The sequence below is a fragment of the Battus philenor genome, unplaced genomic scaffold (assembly GCF_028537555.1).
Source record: "Battus philenor isolate CCGP_79_NKW_IND1 unplaced genomic scaffold, ilBatPhil1.0.hap1 SCAF_17, whole genome shotgun sequence".
Lineage (NCBI taxonomy): Eukaryota > Metazoa > Arthropoda > Insecta > Lepidoptera > Papilionidae > Battus > Battus philenor.
The window spans coordinates 1,464,068-1,486,632 of NW_027181679.1; the positions used below are offsets into that span (position 1 = coordinate 1,464,068).

The following is a 22,565-nucleotide window of genomic DNA, read 5'->3' on the forward strand; positions in this document are numbered from 1 at the left end:
GACTTAAATTTTTATTAAAATTTATTTATTTGTGTTACTTTTTATTGTACGCCAATGCCTTTGTATCATAGCCTATACTAATTTCTTCAAACTTTACATCTATAGTAATGTAATAGACAGTGACACTATTCATTCCAAAATTAAAAAAGTAGTTTTGAAATTAAAAAATGTCAATTCTAATAACCTTGAGAAAGTGTTAATATAGATTACACAGTGTTACTATTTTTTCAATTAATGAAAAAGTCCTTACGAAGGAGGTTATGTATGTGTTACTATCAGGGAATAATAAATAATCTTTAGTTAAGAATTAAATGAATTGCACAATGTGTAAAAATGGTAATGGTGATGCAATAGGGTAGTGAGCTCTCCTATTCCGAGAACCAAATTATATGTAAAATATATTTGTAAATAATTATACTAAAATGGTAATAAATTTAAAATATATTTAGAGATAATTACCTTAATATTACGTTAATAATAAGCAACTTTTTTATTTTGCGCTATATCAGCAACGTACGGTTCGTGATGACCATCTTGCCCCACAGGCTTCGTCCCTGTTGTACTGATTATACTAATAGTTAAAATTATATATCACTAGACAGTTCTAATAAAAATTTGCATATTCATAATACGTTACTGTTTTTCTCTACTACCGCTACTTTGAACTAATAATATAACTTTATTTATACTATTACTGTACTGACACCGAGTTCATGGAGCGGAAGGGTCCATGAGCTATATCGATCTTATTATTATTCAATGATTCACTATGATTAGTCCAATGATTCACTGATATTAGAAACCAATTGAACTACCCTGTATTGCTATTCTTCATAAGGCGGGGATCCAAAAGCGCCTTGATCTAGGTGGAGCCTATAATAAAAATATGTTTTCAAATGTATATTTATTAATATTATTTAACACTTTTCATTGTACACGTAAAAAAATATATACATAATTGCATAATAGGAAAGAAAAAAAAGTATAATTGTCACAGCTCACGGCTATTTCTTCCGGACAACCTTAGTATAGAAATACGAGGGCAAGTAGCGGATAGTGTATATTATCTATAATACTATAATAGATTTTTAATTTTACGAACATTTAAAATTTTTTACAAGATCAGACAGTTGGTTCTTAGTCTGTGGATTATTTTGAATAGAGCATAAATCTTTAGTTTATTGTATATAGTTAACTAGAGTTTTGTATGAAATTATTATAAATTATAAACATAAATATTATATGAATAGAGAATAATTGTCCTTGGCACCTTGTTTATGTTTACAATACTAGTGGAGGGGAATCGGATTGTTATCAAACATCACTTGTGTCAAAAGTTAATGATCAAAACAAACAAAACAAATAGCCGTCAAAACTAATAAATGATTTTAGATAGTATATTTTATTTTATTCGTTTGTGTTGTTTAAAACTTTTTTGAGAAATTACTTTGATTTATTTATAAACTTATTCTTTGCTTTAATACAATTTTACCCAAAAAAATCTAAATGCATGTCGAGTACGGATTCGAAAAACATTGTGTATACCACTTGGTTTATCAATTATGAAGAACATATTTCAAAGTTACTTTATACTATTTTTAACGATAATAACTATATGTGAAACTAAATATGGCTATGTGGTCTGGAATAACAATAAACCGGTGTTTCTTGAAAGTGCGACCTCGTCGGAAATACCCGCTGTACATTTAGCTCGTGCGACATATACAAATGAAATAAATTCTACTGGGTATGTTATATAAAAGGATAATCTTTTTTTTACTGTAGAAGAATAGAAGATAATTTGTCCGAGTCATATTCAGGCATTTAGTATGCAATAAGTGCGAAACAGTTGAAATAAATTTGATAAATATTAGGGGACCGGAAAGTAATGTCCCTTTCTCAAGTTAAATTCACACGACTACGTTTTTAATAAGTTTATATTTCTAATAATCGGTATATTCACCTTTGTTATCAACAACCTTTTGCCATCTAGTATACAAATTGTCAATGCCGAAGCAGTAAAAATCAATCAGTTTTTCTGTAAATATGTCAACAGAAACAACATTATATTCCAGTCCCCCTAATATACATATTTAAATTCAAAGGTTTTATACTGGATGAATCATCTCAAAACTTGCATATTGGATTATTTTGAGAACCTTTCTGAATACCATTTAGATTCAGTTTAAAAAATCATTACACTAATATCAATTTATTAATGATAATAAAATGTGGAATTAAAACAAAAATTAACCTTTCAATATTTACTCTTAATGTTTAAATATATTGGTTTTTAATTTCAGATGGGCTTTTTTAGAAGTACATACAGCTAAAAATGGCAGTGATGAGAGAAAGGCATATGCGGCAGGTTTTATTGAGGGGTTCCTGACAAGGGACCTCATATGGATGCATTGGCAGAACATGTTGAAAGGGTTCGCTTTATTTGTTTTTATTAACAATGTTAAGAGGCAAAATTATTTTTGGTATTTGTAACATGAAATCTTAACATGGATATACATTTTTATCAGTATCAAGAAATGGTGGCCATTTTTTAATCAATTATGTGTATCTAAGAGTATTGTAAGTTTACAAAAAATTTATTCATTTTCACAGAAACTGAGACAGAAACAATAACGAATTATTTGTTCCTGAGATTAGACTTCACCCAGTTAGCAATACTTTCTATGGGCAATGTATATGCTTTCATAACAAAATTCTAGAAAGCTTCAATTGCTGTACCAAAAAAATTACAAAGAATGTTTTTGTTCAAGGAGTAACTTGCTTTTTGTAATTGTGGTGATATTTGGGGGATAACATACAGTGGGAATCTATAGGCCGACAAGATTATGATGAGTTTACCATTTAATACAATCACAAGGATGTTATCACTTGCTGTGTAAATTAATGTTTTATAACACATTTCTAAAATATTTTTTCCAGGTATTGCTACAATAAAACAGCTTTATGTGGATTGATAGAAGAGTTTCTTGACAAAAATGAAAATTTTATTGCATCCATGATGAGATACCAAATGGATCCATACTGGTATCAAGTATGTATTTAGTATTATTGATTCATTTATATCTGTAACTGTATAAAATATGACGTCTCTCATGTACTCTTGGCGAAAAAATTTTATGCATAATAAAGGACTACTTATAAATTTGAAGTGGCAGATAACATGGTATACAAAGCAGATGGCCACTGGAGCCTTATAGTTCTAGAGTATAGACCATGGACCGACCAAGCCCAACATAGGTCATCCACCAACAAGCAACTTTGTTAAGGACATCGGTAGACTCAATAGACCTATGTTCACCATTGGATGTCATACAGAAATGATTATGATTCATCTATAATTATTATGATTATTAAGTTTTGTTTCTATCTTGCAGATTAAGTTGTATTACATACAACTTGAAGGAATGGCAGTCGGCTACAATGAAGCAACTACTGATCCTTACCAGTGGCTTACTGTCCGGGACATTATGTTAGTATTTATAAAAAGGATAATATATTTTTTGTACAGTCATATAACATGTGATCTAAAAAATTGTGCTACAAAATGCTTTAAATCCTCTATCAGGTCGACTGACAACACAGTCAAGGTCATGAGAAATCGCTGGATGTTGGTAGCACAAAACCAGTCATTGTGGGAAATTTGGAGGGTGGTCTAAGTCTTGCAGTGGGAGTCTATCAGCTGACATGGTGATGATGATACTCTTAATCACCTAAGTCTCGAAAAAAGCATATATAATGATGAATCCAAAAAAGTGTGGTTTCAGATGAACCTTACATGCGGTTCACAGTTTACTCATATGGTGAGAGATGGGCTACCGGCGTGCCACATGGCATATATGGAAACACTTGATTTTTTAAACATCTTGTAAACGTAATAAGATATAGTAAATTTAACTCAACATGTAAATTTTAAATTTTAGTTGGATCAACATGCTTGGAGATTTGGATGAATTGGCGTACGCTTTGTCGCTGCCGAAGACATCTGATGACGACCTGCTGTTCAGCGAGCACTGTACTGGCCTCGTTAAGCTTTTGCCGGACTTCTCCAACTTATACATAGCTCACACAACTTGGAACAGGTTCTTTCTTTGGTTAATTCATTTGATCACTAATGGCCTTTTAGATCTTTCTTATATCCACTGCTAAATATTAATCTGTGAAGCTTGCCAACCGACGGTCGTTGGTGTTGCAAGGTTCTCGAGTGACGCACACGAGGTATAGTGGATCGACGACAGCGCGAGACCGGTGATCGTTACAACCTTTGAGGAAGGTCTGTGACATTCTTAAGGATTATTCTTCATCTTCTGACATTCTTCTCGTGATGAACACAAGTGGTCATTGCAAATGAGCCTAAGTTGATAATATGAATATAACATATTCAACTGATGAATGTGAACACGGCTTTATATTTTAATTCGTCAAGGGGCGTGGCTTAGTCGGGTGACAATGCTTTTTTGTTAAAAAAAAAAACAAATTGTTTTATTCAAATTGATAGACCTAAGGTAGTGATTCTCAATCTTTTTTGTTGCGGCACATATTTAACGATTTCAAAATTTGGCGGCACACAAAGAAAAAGATAAAAATTATTTACTTACTGCAACATACTGCATAAATAGTTTATGACAAAATTTTAAATATACGAAATAAACTGATATATATTCATGATAAAAATATTTGTCTTTTTAAATGATATAATTCAATAATATTAACATTATTATACATTTGGCGGCACACAAAAGTGCCGCGGCACAGAAGTTGAGAATCACTGACCTAAGGACACATTGCTAGTGTAAGTAACGGTCGTTGGTGCCGACCACGAGCCGATGGACCCAGCGTGAGTAAACCCACCACTAGTTGGAACGACAACATAATCAAGGTGAAGTCGCTGTGTGAGTACAGCGAAAGATCGGTCATCGTAGCGATCTTTGGAGACGCATATACCTTGATTTGAACGTCTACCGGTTGACATGATGATATGAAATCAATAATGGTGATTTATATTCACTTGCACTAGTTACCAATCCATGCTCCGAATCCAGAAGATGTACGTGATGCATTACAAGCTGAGTACGAACAACAAGAGGAGAATTCCAGGATACAAGATGTCCTTTACCTCCTACCCTGGCTTCGTCCAGGTGAGATTGACTCATTTTTCAATTTAATGAAACTATTTGGTTGTACGCCTTGCGGCATAAAAATTCTACCGCTCATATCTTTATGGTGTTGTCCAGGTTTTAAAGGTCATTATTACTAATGTATACAGGGTGATTGATGTTTGGTTATAGATGAAGAAGAAGCTTTAAAGTGAAACATGTATACGTCATCATCATGTATATGTTATTTTTAAATCAATGGCTTTCAGAAAAAAAAATAACGTGATGGTAATACAGTAAGAAAAAGAGTTTTTAAAATTCGGATTATTAAATAGTGAAATTAATTATTGTTTCCTACCTGTCCCTGTTTTGTACTGTAGCATTCCTACAGAAAAAATAAATTTTAAAAATGTAACGGTTCTGACTCGAAATGAAACACCACTGGTTCACAAGGAGTCCTTTATTCACAAATTAAATGGTCACTCTACTTCAACACAAAGTATACTTTCGCTTAATCCAAACTACGTTGCCAAATCGCTCAAGAAATCATTGTTAAAATAAATCGCCAAATAGTCACTTTGTATCACTGATCGTAGATCTTAATGTAATAACTCTAAAAACAACACTGAACTGTTGATATGAGGAGTACAACTATTTATACTACGGATAAGATTCTAGTAAGTTCGAGATAGTGCTCAGTTGGAATTTTCGAGAACCGTACACAAAAATTTATAAATAACTTCAAGGTCACGCGTGTTCTTGGCATTTTGAGGTGTGTGTAACTCGTGCTTTGTGACAGTATTTCGGAGTAATCACACTTTATACAGGTTAATTATAGATAATAATAAAATCTGTAAAGGTTTTCGTTGACATGGCTTTTTCACTTTCAAACACCCTGTAAATCATCGTTGGGAATGAAGGTTACGTTTGCCATGAATGTTAAGAATGAAACATACCGTGAAAGACAGAAGATTAAAAAAAGCTTATGAAGTGTGAAAGAAGTCCCTATCCCACATATAAGGAGAACTAGAGCTCCCCAAAAGAGAGCCTACCGCAGGACAAAACGATATAACGATATTTAAAATAAACTAATCCAACTAGCAAATAAATAACAAGTAAGAAAAGGACCGATATTTAGCCACTTCAGCACATGCAGTGGTAGTCGTGCAACAAAGTGCACCGCCCGCCAGCCCGCTGATAAATTCGTATTGTATAAGAGTTATGTTACATCGATTAGTGCCAAACACAGAGGCACCTGAAGATGCCCCGTGGAGGGGTGAAACACGAGTTCAGTGATTTGGCGGTGGCTGTTGTTTGCCGCATACGCATTTATCAGCTGGCTGGCGGGCGGTGCACTTTGTTGCACGACTACTACTGCATGTGCGGAAGTGGCTAAATATTGGTTCTATTCTTACTTAGGATGGACTTCCGCAAGGTAACGCTTGATTCCATTAAATAGTGGATTTTAAATCAGATATGGTTAAATATTATATACATGACACATTATGGTAGTCCACAGATGACTTCTACATCATATCGACGGGCCTGGTCACGGCAGAGACTACCATCAGTAACAGCAACAGAACACTCTTCGAACTCATCAATCCAATGACGGTACGTATTGAAGAAGATGATGGAAAGAGAAGGTGGTTCAAGCTTCTGTTATATATATGTATATATATACATAACAGAGTATATATACGTATAGGTATGTATATATATATTACCTGGTACTCTATTTCTAAACCTTAAGTTTTCTGCTGTAGCAGCCTGTCCACAGCCAATATAGAGCTTCATAGGAATTTTTTTATTTGTAACCTAGCTGTGCCCGCGACTTCGTCTCCAAAGAACTTTTTTTTTGGTTTAAGAATATATCTAAAATAAAAGTTAACTTATTACCTTACCCCTTACTACATCAGGTACCTACTAATACTAGTAGTACAGTCAAAATCGGCTAGCCATTTCAGATATTAGCCAAAACAAACAGATAGATGACAGGTTTAAAAAATATATAATTTAGGTACACATAACATAAATATATACAACAGACATTCTACATAAATCAATTTTATTTATTTCTATAGATTACATAATCTATAAGAACATTTGTGTAATTAAAACTTGACATTTAAAGGTTAATAAGGGTGTTCCCCAATAGAGGTCGTGACCTCATCATTGAGTTTTGAGAGGATTTTTTTATTTAATTTTAACCTCCGTCTCTGCTGATCCTGTAGGATCGGGAAGGTCACTTCAATACCAAGTGCGATTTTGATTCCCATAGTATTCTGTCTATTATGCTTAGAATATCTTCTCTAGGGTATTCCCCGCATTGTAAGCATTGAATTTTTCTTGTAAGGTAATGGAATACATCCGAAGCATGGTGGCCAACCGTCTGGCCACTGATGGAAGGCAGTGGACGGAGATATTCAGGCAGCACAACAGCGGTACATACAACAATCAGTGGTGAGTTATCTTCGTCATCATTATGTCATGTGATGGACGCCCACTGCATGGCATGGATCTTACCCAAAGATCGCGACCATGGCTGATATTGCGCTATCGGCATCCCAGTAGAACGCCTACCTACGCTGCGTCTACCAGCTATATTTACGTATTTAAGAAAATTACAACTATACATATTAAACACCATTATACCTATTTTAAAATTAAAATGAGACGTAATAAAACCTAACCTCTTTGACAGCACAGATAGAGATATGGAAGTAACTGAGAATTTGAATTATTATTATTTTTATTACAATGTCTCATAATGTGAACGTGCTTTTTTATTTTATTTTACCCCAACCTAAAGGCACCACTTATAAAAAATGGTGTTATTTATGCAAAGAATAAAAATAATTATGTAAAGAAGCAAATGATACTTGTTGTAACAGCTCCTAATAGATACCGGACTGTTTGTATTTCGTGTGATAGAAATAACGCTAAGTAAGAAAAGGACTAATATATAGCCACTTCCGCTATGTAGCAGTAGTCGTGCAATAAAGTGCACTGCCCACCAAATACCGAGTCAACTAGTTAGTTAATTAATGGCACTAATCGGTGTAACATTACTCCTGAGCCCCGTGGAGGGGTGAAACACGTGTTAAGTGATTTAACGGTGGTAGTTGTGTAATTTGCATTGTTTGCCGCATGCTCATTTATCAGTGGGCTGGTAGGCGGTGCACTTTATTGCACGACTACTGCTACATAGCGGAAGTAGCTATATATTAGTCCTTTTCTTACTTAGGATGGACTTCCGCAAAGTAACGCCTGAATCTTTTAGATATTAGAGATAACGCTCTCCGAAGCCAAAATTAGCCGACTGTTTCTTTCCAAAGGTTGATGTGCAACATTAATCGCCGGGTAATATAATAATAATTCTTTCACAAATAATCACTACAATTGCAACGTTCTCCTAAACGCGCAAGAAAACAATCCCCTGCCGCCTGTCATCAATTTGTTAAAGTGTTGCCATATATTTACCCGAAAAATTATTCAATATAGTGTTCAACAGTATTATGAAACTTATTTTTAAATAACCAAAGATTTTTATGCGTCCACAGATGACATAAATAATGCTTTTTTTAAAGGTACATAGTGGACTATAATAAGTTCAAGCCGAGCCAGGGCAAGTCGCGTGGTTCGGTGCAGAAGGGCCTGCTCTGGATCATCGAGCAACTGCCCGGCTACACTGAGTCTGCCGATCTGTGAGTATAATACACTGACACACACATACTGTTACGCACTGTGGGTTCTGACTCTAAATCAAACACAACTGGTTCACAAGGAGTCCTTTATTCACAAATCAAATAGTCACCCTACTTTAACACAAAATATACTTTCGCTTCGTCCAAACTACGCTTCCCAATTGTTCGAGAAATCGCTGTCCAAATAACTTGTAAAATAGTCACTTTGTATCACTGATCGTAGATCTTAATGTTATAACTCGAAAAACAACATTGAACTGTCGACATGGGGACACACTTATTTATACTACGGATAAGGTCCGAGTAAGTTCGAGATTGTACTCGGTAAAAATTTCCGAGAACCGTACACAAAAAAATTATAAACTAACAATATAACTAGCACAAGAATGAATTAAATGTACAGTCCATTTTACTAGAACTATCAAGCTTTATTGATGATTTGATGAGAAGTAGCAGGGTGATGGGTCAATAAAAGCGCAATGACGCAATACTTTTTCCCAATCATCCTGTATAATGTGGTAGCTAACAGTTTGTAATCGACGCAGTCAATGAGAGCGCACGGCAGCATTTTATCTCACTCGCACGTATAGCGCACCTACTCGCACACAACCAGACGTATGCCAGCGAGATCAACAAAGATATGTGTATATGTGGGTTGATCTTACAAAGTTACCACTCTGAAATGTGTTATATTACTTTTTTATAGAATGCGACAGGTCAGTGATTTATGGCAGTACAAAGTCTGCAGGGACAGATAATAAATAATAATTAATTTTAATATTTAGTCATTCGAATTTTGAAAGAATTTTTTCTTAGTATTTTATCATTACGTTATGAAACCATTGATTTTAATTTCGTGGCAAATTAGCCATGCATTCAAGCCTTCAAAGCTTTTAAACCTATAACCAAGGAACTTGTTTATGGTCCATTCACCCCCCCCCCCTCCCCTCCTCACGTACCATCTCTGCTTCTCCACTCAACGCGGTCAATGGACTCCTCAAAGTCGGTCACCGCCGAGGTGATGGATAGAATGCTTACAAGTACTGGCATGGTTTTTGATTACGGCTTAGAAATATCTAAAATCGATTTTACACGATTTAGAAATACCTAAAATCGATTTTTACATTGTATTTCCAAATCAATTTACACTACGATTTAAAAATATCTAAAATCGATTTTACAGTGTATTTTCAAGCACAAAATGAATGAACGCATATTTTCGTTTTTAAGTACTTTCAATATACATCGTTAACAGAACAGACCAGCTCGTGAGTACGACGTATTTCCCGTCGTACAACATCGCTTACTTCCCTTCGATCTTCAATCTGAGTGGAGGCAATCAAAGGGTGGAGACCTTCGGCGACTGGTTCGGCTATGATACTAACCCACGTGCGAAAATGCTCAAAGAAAAGCAGGTAAGAACACAAATTTACTAGAAATAGCACCCCGCTAATAGCGTGTACATAATATGCTATTAGCATCCTACCATGAGGTCTGTTCCTTCTTAATGGCGAGGAAGACAGAGTGATCCAGTTGGTGTTTATTTACATGTATATAAAGTCTATTATTGTATAGACGTAGCTCGAAGAATTGATTGTCTGAAGTGGAACGGCGAGGAACATCGCTGGTGCAACCAAAGGCCGTTAGGGTCGAAAGTTTCTCAAGTGGCAAACACGAGCCAGTAAACGCAATGGGTAGGTCCCCCTCTAAGTGGACCGACGACATAGGGTTGCGGGAATGAATGAATGAATGAATAAATCATTGTAGCATTCTTAGGGTGAAGCATATGCCTTACAGTGGGCTTTTATCTGCAGATATGATGATGATAATAGATAGATTAAATAAGTCTGGCCTAAGTTTTCATTGCTTTGCCATCTCAAACGCAGTGGAGCTATAAATTGCGACGATCATAAGCGTGTCACGACGAAAATACCCTGTTTGTTATTTAAATTTACACAAAATTACAGCACTTGATGTGTATATACAATGACAGGTGAAGAAGAAAGTTACCAGATTAATAAACCTAAAAATAACTAATAACAATGTTGCAATGACTAAACTTAAACTAGCAACATTACATATCCAATTATAATTAAACTCTGAATTAATTTTATGGCATTAATCACGATTTCTCTGTAACAATAAGATTTAGATACTTGAAGTTTTAGTAGATATTTTACTAGCTGGACCAATGATGTAATGAAGGCTATCTTTGAGGAACGCCTATGCCTTTCGTATGGCTTCAATAGGCTCGGTATAAGAAGAGATGTTATTAAATTCCATATGCAAGGGTGTTGCATCTAAAAAAAGTTACCCTATGTACCCTGGGCGCCACAAGTACAGAATTCGGTGGCGCGAAGTTTTGTGACAATGCGGTGTATATAAATAGGCAGGTATACGCAACCTGCGCGACGTGTACAACACGATGCGCTACAACGACTACAAGCATGACCCGCTAGCGCGCTGCGAGCAGTGCACGCCGCCGTACAGCGCCTGCAATGCCATCGCCGCGCGCAACGACCTCAACCCTGCAAACGGTACACTAAATATAATTCTTTATTTGATATTTTTATATATGTGTATATATATATATAAGTGCGTGTGTGTAGCGACAACAACCATATTTACTGCGCGTTTTTATTTTCGCATTGATTACTGCGCGCTCTAAAACTAGGAACGTTCTTATTTATATATAATGTTATACGTTTCTCTGTCGTAAACATCTTCCGTCGCTCTCACACAAACGACACGTGTAATTGGTTGTAAAGTAGAGATTAAGTAAGTAAAGGACCAATATTTAGCCACTTCCGCACATGCAGTCGTAGTCGTGCAATGAAATACACCGCCCGCCAGTCCACTGATAAATGCGTATGCGGCAAAAAATGCGAATCACACAACCGCCACCGCCAAACCACTCAACACGTGTTTCACCCCTCCACGGGGCATCCTCAGGAGCTATGTTACACCGATTAGTACTAAACACGAGACGAGAGTCAATCGGTCAGAGGCATGTGCGGAAGTGGCTAAATATTGGTCCTTTTCTTACTTAGGATGGACTTCCGCAAGGTAACGCCTGATTCCATTAAATATAAAAGTAGAGATTGTTATTGGTTGTATAAATAAAGTTGAATCTAGGATTGGTTAACGTAGTTTTAATGTTTGATACAGATACCGGGTAGATAAAATTCAGTCTGTTCTCTGCACTCTAGTTTTATTTTTACATAACGACACGACATATTTATTAATTTGATTGCGTTATTATTAATAAATAGAATTTTGTGTATGATTTACTCTAGTTCAGAGGTTCTTAGGCATTTTTTTTCTCATAGAAAACTCTTTAAATAGCTGGTCCCAGTAGACCCTACTGCTACATTCCTGCTATATTACCATAATTCTATATACACAACAAGCCACATTTCGTCCTTTTGCACGTCTGAATATGCTTTACGAATGGCGCCGCGCTATGTAAATATGAACACATTTTCTGAATATAACAAAAAAAATATTTGTGGACCTCTGCTAACATATTGTGAACTCATATTTTTAAATTACGCCAACGTAGACCTACGTCGTCTCTCGTGAACTCCTCAGGGTCTTTTTGAACCACTTTAATTTGTGACCTAATATCTCTAGGGGAGATCGCAAAAATGTAACTTGGTATGACAATGCTGAAGGCATATGGAGAAGTGAAATTTCTAATGACGAATTTTACGAACTGACACTTGGTTACTGTTAAATGATAAAGAAAAGCCTAATGTATTTTTTTTTTGGTATTCCTATTACTTTTGATCATACCACTAGATTAATGTTAATTAATTAACATGGCTTTTAATTTACTTTTACTATTAGGTACGTACCCGTTCCGTGCACTGGGTCATCGCAGCCATGGCGGTACGGACGCAAAGGTCACAAGCTGGGACCTATGGAGGGACTACGAGTTCGTAGCGGTGTCTGGACCTACCTACAACATTTCAAGGGGCATACCGCCATTCACGTAAATATCAAAGAATTTAAGTTATTTTGACAGTATTAAGTTAACGAGGTACATTTTGACACACATAACAGATTACAGAAAAGTAATGTCATAATGTGAATGTGTCTTAATGTTTACAAATGGCGCCAAATGTCAAAGCGCAGTGACATATGGCGCCATTTGTAAAAATTAAGTCACGTTCAGATTATGACATTACTTTTGTACCAACTGTTACTTGGTGAAGAAAATAGTGAATCATTGTCTTCACTCAACCAAGCTCGGCTGACCAACTAGGTAAACTGATGCCATCAGTTCTCTATAGCTCTTCACGAAGTAAATAGAAATTACTCTTATAGGTGGAGTGGCTTCGACATGGGTGCTTACCTGACTCACGTAGGCCATCCAGACCTCTGGATGTTCACGCCTATAGTCCACCATTGGGAGTGGCAGTAGCTGCAAATAGCATTCTAATTATAAGCTAAGCGGTTGATATCCTTTAACGTAGAAAACATATTATACAGTATGATCTTGAACATAATAGTTTAAGAATGTTATCCTCCATAGTTACTACTCCATACCATATCTCTATAGTTAGAATATAGAAATATATCCTTAATAACTCCGTAAGAACTCTATAAATAAAATAGGTGAACTAATATATTGATCTTTTTACGTTTTTTTGTTGAATTTGCGTATAATTTGTATTTATGAAACAACCATAATTCTTCATTTATTAGAATTTAAAATTACATGTATGTGAGAAATCCAATGTATCTACAGGTTGATTAATTATGGGTGTAAAAACTTTAAAGGAGATATTCAAGTCATTTGTTATCAATTAATGTGATGTAATGGTTCCATACCATATCCAAAAATAGTTTCAGAAATAATAAATAACCAAATGATAAAATATTGTAATAGCTCTTTCAAAACTATGACTACTATATATTAAAAATAATTATTATTTATTATCTGTCCCTGCATACTGTACTGCCTGAAGTTACTGACATGTCGCATTCAATAGAAAAATAAATTAATGTAACATTTTTCAGATATAGTATAATTGGAAATAGGTGTTTTGTTGATATATAACCTATACCTGGTCAGACTAGATTGTGGACATCGACTTCTATATATTTATGTAATTGTTTTTACATTATGTCATTTGCCATCTAGTTGGCTTCGAGCTACCAAAGCACCTGAAAGATTTTTGAGGGTTGTTGGTTGAGGGGTATGTATGAATATATATGTGCATATATGTATATATATATATATATATACATATATCGCATGTATCTTATATAAATGTGTGTACGATATGTATAAACATTGGTACAATAATGCACCAAGATCAAGTTATTTAAATGAAAAAAGTTGGAGAAATTATTTAATATGTAACAAATCTATACATATCTATTACTAAATATAAATGTTGCTCATTTAGAACAAAAAGTAATTTAAACTAGTCAGATTTCCAATAATTAAAATAAATCAAGTTTAATACATGGGTTTATATACAATTTTTATGTTTCAATAAATAAATCAGTTTTCTAAATAAATATTTATTATTTTAACTTTAGATCCATCATTGTTATATATTTTCATTAAGAAAATTGCAGTAAACATCTTTTTAGGACGAAAATATATGACCAATGTGTATTACCAGTGATGATGCTGGAAGCACATAAACATAGTTCCTCATTCAGAGCCTCATTGGTAAGCTCATAGTCGATCAACTATCTATTGAGTGTATAATGGAATGAAGGAATCTGAAGACAAATTAAAGTAGCATAATCCAGGGTATTGTCAATTTCAAAAAGCTGTGGGCAGGCATATATCAGAACGGAAGTCGCTGGGACTGTAAGTTTGGACTGGATTGGAGAACCCAGACCGTCACACAGTACAGACGTCTATCCATAATGTGAACCCTCACCCTGTTAAAATTTGTCAACCAGTTCTAAGGGAAATCTTAAAGGCTTATGTGTATCAGTTGACGTATAACTGTCATGGGAGACGAATGGGTGTAATCTCAGTTGACATGCGAGGGGAAGAAAGGAGACTTCGAAAATAGTTCTTTTTTTAAATCAGATACAGACGCCACAAAATACCAATAATTAAAGTTAACTTTACATCCGTTAAGAAGCACCTAAAAATAAAAAAAATTGTATATACAAATAAACTTCCCACCTTTTCATTTAGCATCTATTTTACAAACCTTTTGCCCGGCAATAAATAATGTCTTTTTTGTTGTCAGGTAATATTTGTAATTTATTTGCATTTAACATATAATACACATATTTTCTTTAAAAGAAAACCATTGCTCTTTTTAAATAATAAAAAAAAAACAGACAATAATAATGCAGTGGTATTAACGAAGTTTAGACCCAAACTTGGTGCCCAAACCACATTAAGATGCTTATTTTTCAATGATGCATAAGTAAATTTAATTATCCTTCAATTAAATACAATAAATCATAACTTTTGCTTCTAACATTAAAAATAATAAAAATTGCTTGTTATTTATATAATTACCACGTCTATATTTTCAATCATGATTTAAATGTAAGACATTTCAATAAATACCCTTTCTAACAGGAATATGCAAAAAATCAAAAGAACGCGTCCGTGTCTTGCAAACGTCAGATGTAGACTGACATCCTCCATGCAAACACATACTTTTTTCTGTATTACTACCCTACACATGAGATAATTTGTGAATTTTCTTTGATAAATACAATATAATGCCTACCAGCAAGGGAGGAATAGTTACTAGGGATCCCCCAAAGATCTACATGATGATCGGTCTTACATTGACCATATTTCGGCAGCTTTCCGCGACTTAACTATGTAGCCGCTGCAATAAATAGGCCTACCGAATCTCTCGTGGCGACCACTCGAGAACCTTTCAGGCCCAACGGCCATTGCATGCATGAGTGACATGCCCCATCCACTGCTACTCCAGATGAGCAATTCTTGGAGCTACTTCAGTGACCTCGGTTCTTTTGTGGATCTCCTCATTTCTTTATTAGGAGAGTCCATATGTTGAGAAGGTTAATGTATTTATCTAACAATGGCTGCATCATCATTGAACAACAGGTAACATCACAGGTAGGTATTCTATCATAAATAAAAAGAAACACAAATTGTGAGCATTTTCAATAAACAAGTTACATTACATATTCTGTTTTAATTCTTCATTTACAATTATTTGATTTATAATTTAATTCTTATTCACAAATATACTCTTACAACATCACAAGCTACAATGAATATAATATTAAATAAAACTCTATGGAATCATACAGATTACATTCTATAGTTAAAAAATGTAACTTTTTAACTCTACACCATGAAAGATTTCCACATATGAATCTTTTCACCCATGCAACAAGCAAAACATATGTCACAAGCATATTGAATCTCAGTAATTTCACTAGTAAACATATTGCAATAACAAAAAATGGAATCACAATACCCAGCAATAAATATTGCACATCGACCTTTGAAAAGACACAACTGGCTAATTTAGGCTTCATAGAGCGTCATCTCTGTCGCACGAAATACAACGACTGACAAAACGTCACATAGGTAATGAGAGACAGAAATAGTGCTCTCATTAGCCGATTGTCTCTGTCCAAAGGTCATTGTGCAATATTTATCGCCGGGTAATGTAAAACAGTTTTCTGATTATACAATAAATTCCTTATAAATAATATTCAACTTAAATGATTGTCATATGGAGACATATTCAACGATTCCAAAATAGAAACAAAGACTTATTTACTCTAACGAGTTTAACATGAGCAGTTGCTTTAAGACTTTCGTCTGGGATGTTTCTCTGATCTCCCCCGCCAGGAACATTTCATCAACAACTGTGTAAACCTGTTAATAATAATTGTTACATTAATAGTCTTATTTGATAGAATAACACCAGTGAAAATGGGTATGATATCTATAATATAACAACCCTCTAGATGCTGTAGTTACTATACTTGTGTTATAGAAACAAAATGGTTAAGAATAGATAATAAAAATAATTAATAACAAAACAAAATGCATCTAGATATAGGCAGTAAAAGTTATAAAAATATGAAACTCATTTCAGAGGCTTCAAAGATATGTAATAGTATGTATTTTATTTTTCAGTTTTTTGAAACATTTTAGCGTTGTAGATAAAATTATTGTTTAATACCCTTTGAGTCAGCTGAAATATGTAACAGCTTGAACAGTTTCCGAAGGTAGTTTCTAGTTTAACTAAATTAGAGGATTAGACTAAGCGGCAAAAGGCTACAAAAGGCCGAAATCCATCCCAGTTGGGAACTTATGCATTAATGCATCTTAAATTTAAATGTCTTGGTTATGTAATATTATCTTACCTTATAAAAGTTGAAAACCAGATCTAATTCACATACATTGTGGAAGTACTCATTCAGCACCTCAACAAAGTTGTGTATGGCCTCCAGGTAACACAGATTATTGTCATTTACATCCACACAGATACAGAAGTATAGACCTGCATATCTTCTGTACACTATTTTGAAGTTTCTGAACTGAAAATTTGGGCAAATTTATTTATAATTAAGCAAATAGTTTAAAGAACATTAATTACATGTGGTCATGTGAGATATAGCTTTCATACAAGGCACATTGGAGGGTATAGAGTTAAACTCATGTTATACAAAAAATGCAGTATCAACTATCAGTATTTTTTTTGGTATGAGTAACAAAGGTTGATGTCCTGCAGTGAACACCTTATGGCTGAAATGATGATAAAGAAGCAGTGGTAGGTAGGTACAAAATACATTATGCAATGTATCATACATTTTATGTATCAAAAAAGTTGTGAAAAAATAGAACTAAAAATGTCATGAATGCCATGTTAATGATTACTCAAAACCTTATAGTTATTGTAACAGAATGTAACAACTATTATCCTATACTTCATCAAGTTATGTTACGGAGAAAAACTAATAATTTAATTTAATTTTTCTCATATGTCATCTCTTTAAAAATACAATTTTAAAATGTAAATTTAGGTGGACATCTTTTAAAATAGTCGCATAGGAATGTATCTTAAGATTTCTTGCAATTCTCCTCCTTATAATCGTCTATCCCTTTTAATTGTTTACAAAAGTACAGTTGAAAGAGCACTATATTAACTTTTCGGTGAACATAGTATACTACTTCAAATAAGAAATTTGAAAGTAAAATATGGAATATTATACCTCAACGAAATTTGTGTGTTTCGCGTCGCGGACAGTTACAACGGCGTGAACTTCCTCTATTAACTTTTGTTTCTCATCGTCATCGAAGTTCATATACCATTTTGCGAGACGTGTCTTACCCGCACGGTTTTGTATTAAAATGAAACGAATCTGTAAAGTATAGGCAAAATAACATACATTCTGAAAACAATATAAAAAATTCAATATGAGCTGAAATAAATACCATTATTAATATGAGTTGAAAATCAGCTACAGATTTTGAGAATACGCCTCCTTTCAATTGGATATTTGAAGTTGACGTTTCAGAACTAAATAAAAGTAATTTTTATCATACTTGTCTATTATTTTATATTGATTAAAATTGTTAATGAATATTTTTTCATATAAATTAAGATTTTTTATATACTTCATATCGAGAATCTATATATGTCTCAAAACTACATTTTTTTAAACTTAAATCAGTTAATTCCGATTTTTTGGAAAAAAGTGAATTTTATCATATTCTTTGAAATTACCACAATATATAATAATAAATTAAGAATATTACTTATATTTAACTTATGTATTAAAAATAATAAATATTTTTTATGTTCAGACTGAGTTGTTTATGACACTGATATTTACAACATAGCAACACAAATATTGAGTTGTTTTTCAATTTTCAGTGACTATTTGACGTTGAAAGTAATAACGCGTTTTTCTAAAGGTTTCATCAATGTAGTGCTTAGGTTTTCAATATGTCTTTAATATAAGTAGTTTAGTAGGAAAACAAATTGATTAAATCTTAAATGACGCCCACGAAAACTACAAAAACTGAAGTAGAAATGGTGATACGAAATAGAAAAACTGTTATGAAAGACGGAATAATGACAATGTCGGGCATCGGTGATCCTTCGGTCTTCCACGCTTTGGTGGTTATTTTTCTAGAGTTCTTCGCGTGGGGTTTGTTGACGATGCCGATCATATCAGTGCTGAACGCTACCTTCCCGGACCACACGTTTCTGATGAACGGTCTCATAATGGGCATCAAGGGCATTTTGTCATTTCTGTCGGCGCCTTTGATCGGCGCCCTCTCGGACGTGTGGGGTCGCAAGTTCTTCCTGCTGGTTACGGTGTTCTTCACGTGCGCGCCGATTCCGCTTATGACAATAAATACTTGGTGGTTCTTCGCGATGATAAGCATCAGCGGAGTATTCGCAGTGACTTTCTCGATTGTGTTCGCGTACGTGGCGGACGTGACTACGGAAGCGGAGCGCTCGCGAGCCTACGGACTGGTTTCCGCGACGTTCGCTGCCAGCATGGTCATCTCGCCAGCTCTCGGCGCGTACCTGATGGATCTATATGGAGAAGCGCTGGTGGTCGCCGCTGCGACGGCCGTTGCAGTGCTGGACGTTTTCTTTATTATGGTTGCGGTTCCTGAAAGCCTGCCGGAGAAGGTCAGGCCGAGTGGCTGGGGGCCTGCTATCAGCTGGGAGCAGGCTGACCCATTCGCCGCTCTGAGGAAAGTCGGTGCAGAACGTACTGTGCTCATGTTGTGCGTGGCGGTGTTCCTCTCATATTTGCCAGAAGCCGGACAGTACTCATGCATATTTGTGTATTTAAAACTTGTGATGGGCTTTGGTGTGGTGCAAGTGGCTATATTTATAGCAATTGTTGGAGTGCTCAGCATAGCTGTGCAGGTAGTGCTTGGATTCCTTATGAGGTCACTTGGAGCTAAGCACACTATTATGGTGGGACTGTTATTTGAAATGCTGCAGCTAATGTGGTATGGCTTTGGAAGCCGCACATGGATGATGTGGGCTGCTGGAGTACTGGCTGCTCTTGGTTCACTGACCTATCCAGCAATAAGTGCATATGTGTCAGTGAATAGCCGGGCGGATCGCCAGGGTGTGGTGCAAGGAATGGTTACTGGGGTACGTGGACTGTGCAACGGTCTCGGCCCAGCCATGTTTGGTGTAATATTCTACCTATTCCATGTAGATCTCAATGAAGAGCATGCTGTGGCAGGCCTGGATGGAAAGCCTGATGAAAAATATGTGAGGATGGTGCCGGGGCCACCATTTGTGCTGGGGGCGCTGCTAGTTATTTGTGCGCTGCTTGTAGCTGCCTTTCTGCCTGAAGATGGAACTGTCGGCGGAGGAAGACGAGCCCCGGCTGACCTGCGGTTCGAGGTGGAGCGAGGGCGGCGCGTTGCAGGGCCCTTGTCGCCGTTGATGGCTCCAGAATCTGCTGCCCTCTAGCTAGCGGTTAAGGCCGGCCGAGCGGCCAGCGTGTGACTCCGAGGGCTGTCCGCGCCCATGGGCGCCGGGGCGGTTGCATTTAGGATGGTACCAAAGCAATGTCAGTGAGCAAAGTGAGTTCCATATTCTAAGGTCCTTGCACGAACTACGTTAACAACATTCCTGTGTATCACATGTTTAATTCCGCTTCAATTGAAACTTGTTCATTATTATCTTGTATCTGTTTTTATTGATTTTGGCTGCCGAGGGCATGTACATAATTGTAATAAATCATTGAATCATAGTACAAGTCCTCTCTTTACTATTTGAGCTGAACATCACACAATACTTTAAAAAACTTCCATCATAATTTTTTTAAATGGGTCATCATATAGTTGTTTATATTTAGGATAATAGGCATTTACATACATTAGAAAAGGGGGTTCCCATGAAAACACCCTTGGCAAAAATAGAAGTTGGGAGTACCACATAAATAACCTACAAAATATTTCAATTTCCAGTCATTAATATTGATAAGGGCTGTCTATTAAAGTATCATTAAGACAAAACATCATTGAACATGATTTGAATAATTTCCACTAAATATTCAACCAACCATGTTCATAAACAGTTTTAACAATAGTATCTATACAATAGATTACATTGTTAAACAATTTAACTTACCTATTCTACAAGCATAATTTGTTTAAAATTGGCAATTTCAACAATTTACCTATGATATACATTTCCATCTTATCTATACATGATAATTCATATGTATACTATGTTTACAGTTAGTAAAGAGTCATGTAGTAAATTGAATCATGATTTGCATAACATATAGTTTAAAACATACTGATTATGATGAAAATTAAAAAGAAAAATTATTATATATATATATTTATTTGGTAAGCACACATACAGTTTGACTTTCTATATTCACTATTGAACTTTAAAAAGGTCACATTTAAGTATGACTGTTTGAAGTTGTTTTGAAGATAATATTATAAATACATTTATAATGCTATTCTCTGCCCTTATAACTTAAGGAGTATTTATTGACAACATTAATCTTAAAGTTTAGTAAGATTGAAGCTTCATCACCATTGTAATTTCAAGTCCTATACCTCGCCTGTTTGGCATAGGCCTGCCCCATAATTGTCAACGGAAATTATCAAAGACCAAAATCATTTCAAAGATCAAATTCCCCAGCAACTTCCAGAAGAATCAGTTAAAAAGTGGCCTGCATGTATGTCTGCTAACAACTTTAATAAGGTTGTCTGTCCACTTCGAAGCTTATAATTACAAAAATATTGGGTCACTAGTAGTCTTTTTTAGATCCAGTAGTGTACTTCTAAATCAAGTTGATTTAAAAACCTAATCTGTCCATTTTTGAACACAAGCAATGTAGGTACCATAACAATAGATTTTAGTAGCCTGTTCCAATTAGTAACAACACAGTTATTATTTAGTGTTATCAGCAGATAAAATCAACCGTGTCTGTTGTGGTGGACACATTGTATATGTGGATATCTTTGAAAGCATTTTTATTTCTGCTCATTACATCTATATTATCTACAATAAACATATGTAGTGTGATGTATCTGATAAAAATAATCTTAGTAATAAACCAGGAATTTTCTTTCCTTGCTTAGTTTAAAAATCTAAACAAATCAAGCTAATTGGGATTCATTGCGCTAAAAAGTTAGATTTATCTTTAGCGTTTGGTTTAGTGTTTAATTAAATAAATAAAAAAACTAATTTTATATAAATAAAAAAGGATTAATGCGTAAATATGTGTAAATAAAAATAAAAAAAAAATTTTTGCTTGTGCGACCTTTGTTTGACCTTGTCTAAAAATAACCTAAAAATCATATTATTCAATAATTACAACTAAATATATTTTTTTTGAGAAATGCTTTCATACGAGATCAACCTCCATTTTTAATCAGATTTTCAGATGATTGATTTCATTGCAATTTGTTATAATTTATTTATTGTTAATATTATAAATTTCTCTAAGCTGCAAAAAAAACAAACATTCAAACATGTATGTATACATTTTAAATAGATGGCAACACATCTAGGAGACTCAATTTATACCATTAGTCTGTGCTCATATTGCCTCATTGACCCAATTCATTGCTATTTGTATATATTTAAACTGTTCCATAGTGTTGCCGGCGCGAATAATTCGTATCCATGCCGTTACGATCAAAACAACTTACTTTAATTTAAAAACCAATTTAAGGCGCAAATTTGATATACAAGATGTTGAGCTATAGGTATAAAAGCTTTAAAGGGTGAATGTATTGCTCATTTGTCAA

The 22,565-nt window shown here is 34.8% G+C and overlaps 3 protein-coding genes across 3 annotated transcripts; 2 read left to right on the forward strand and 1 right to left on the reverse strand.

The window, feature by feature from the left end:
* The first annotated feature begins 1,404 nt into the window (after positions 1-1,404).
* Positions 1,405-13,339, forward strand: LOC137919893 (putative phospholipase B-like 2). The gene is made up of 13 exons (XM_068763114.1): positions 1,405-1,747; positions 2,304-2,432; positions 2,941-3,052; positions 3,396-3,490; positions 3,942-4,100; positions 5,036-5,156; positions 6,627-6,728; positions 7,471-7,577; positions 8,705-8,821; positions 10,077-10,236; positions 11,211-11,358; positions 12,671-12,815; positions 13,151-13,339. Exons 1-13 carry the CDS (start codon positions 1,563-1,565, stop codon positions 13,245-13,247), a joined length of 1,677 nt encoding a protein of 558 aa, XP_068619215.1. The 5' UTR covers positions 1,405-1,562; the 3' UTR covers positions 13,248-13,339.
* Positions 13,340-15,931: 2,592 nt separating this feature from the next.
* Positions 15,932-18,312, reverse strand: AP-2sigma (adaptor protein complex 2, sigma subunit). Its single transcript, XM_068763070.1, has 4 exons — positions 18,243-18,312; positions 18,020-18,169; positions 17,171-17,344; positions 15,932-16,676 (listed from the first exon to the last, which is right to left on the reverse strand). Exons 1-4 carry the CDS (start codon positions 18,243-18,245, stop codon positions 16,575-16,577), a joined length of 429 nt encoding a protein of 142 aa, XP_068619171.1. The 5' UTR covers positions 18,246-18,312; the 3' UTR covers positions 15,932-16,574.
* A 383-nt stretch (positions 18,313-18,695) lies between these two features.
* On the forward strand, positions 18,696-20,796 carry LOC137919771 (hippocampus abundant transcript 1 protein). The gene has a single exon (XM_068762955.1). It carries the CDS (start codon positions 18,808-18,810, stop codon positions 20,257-20,259), a length of 1,452 nt encoding a protein of 483 aa, XP_068619056.1. The 5' UTR covers positions 18,696-18,807; the 3' UTR covers positions 20,260-20,796.
* The last annotated feature ends 1,769 nt before the right edge of the window (positions 20,797-22,565 follow it).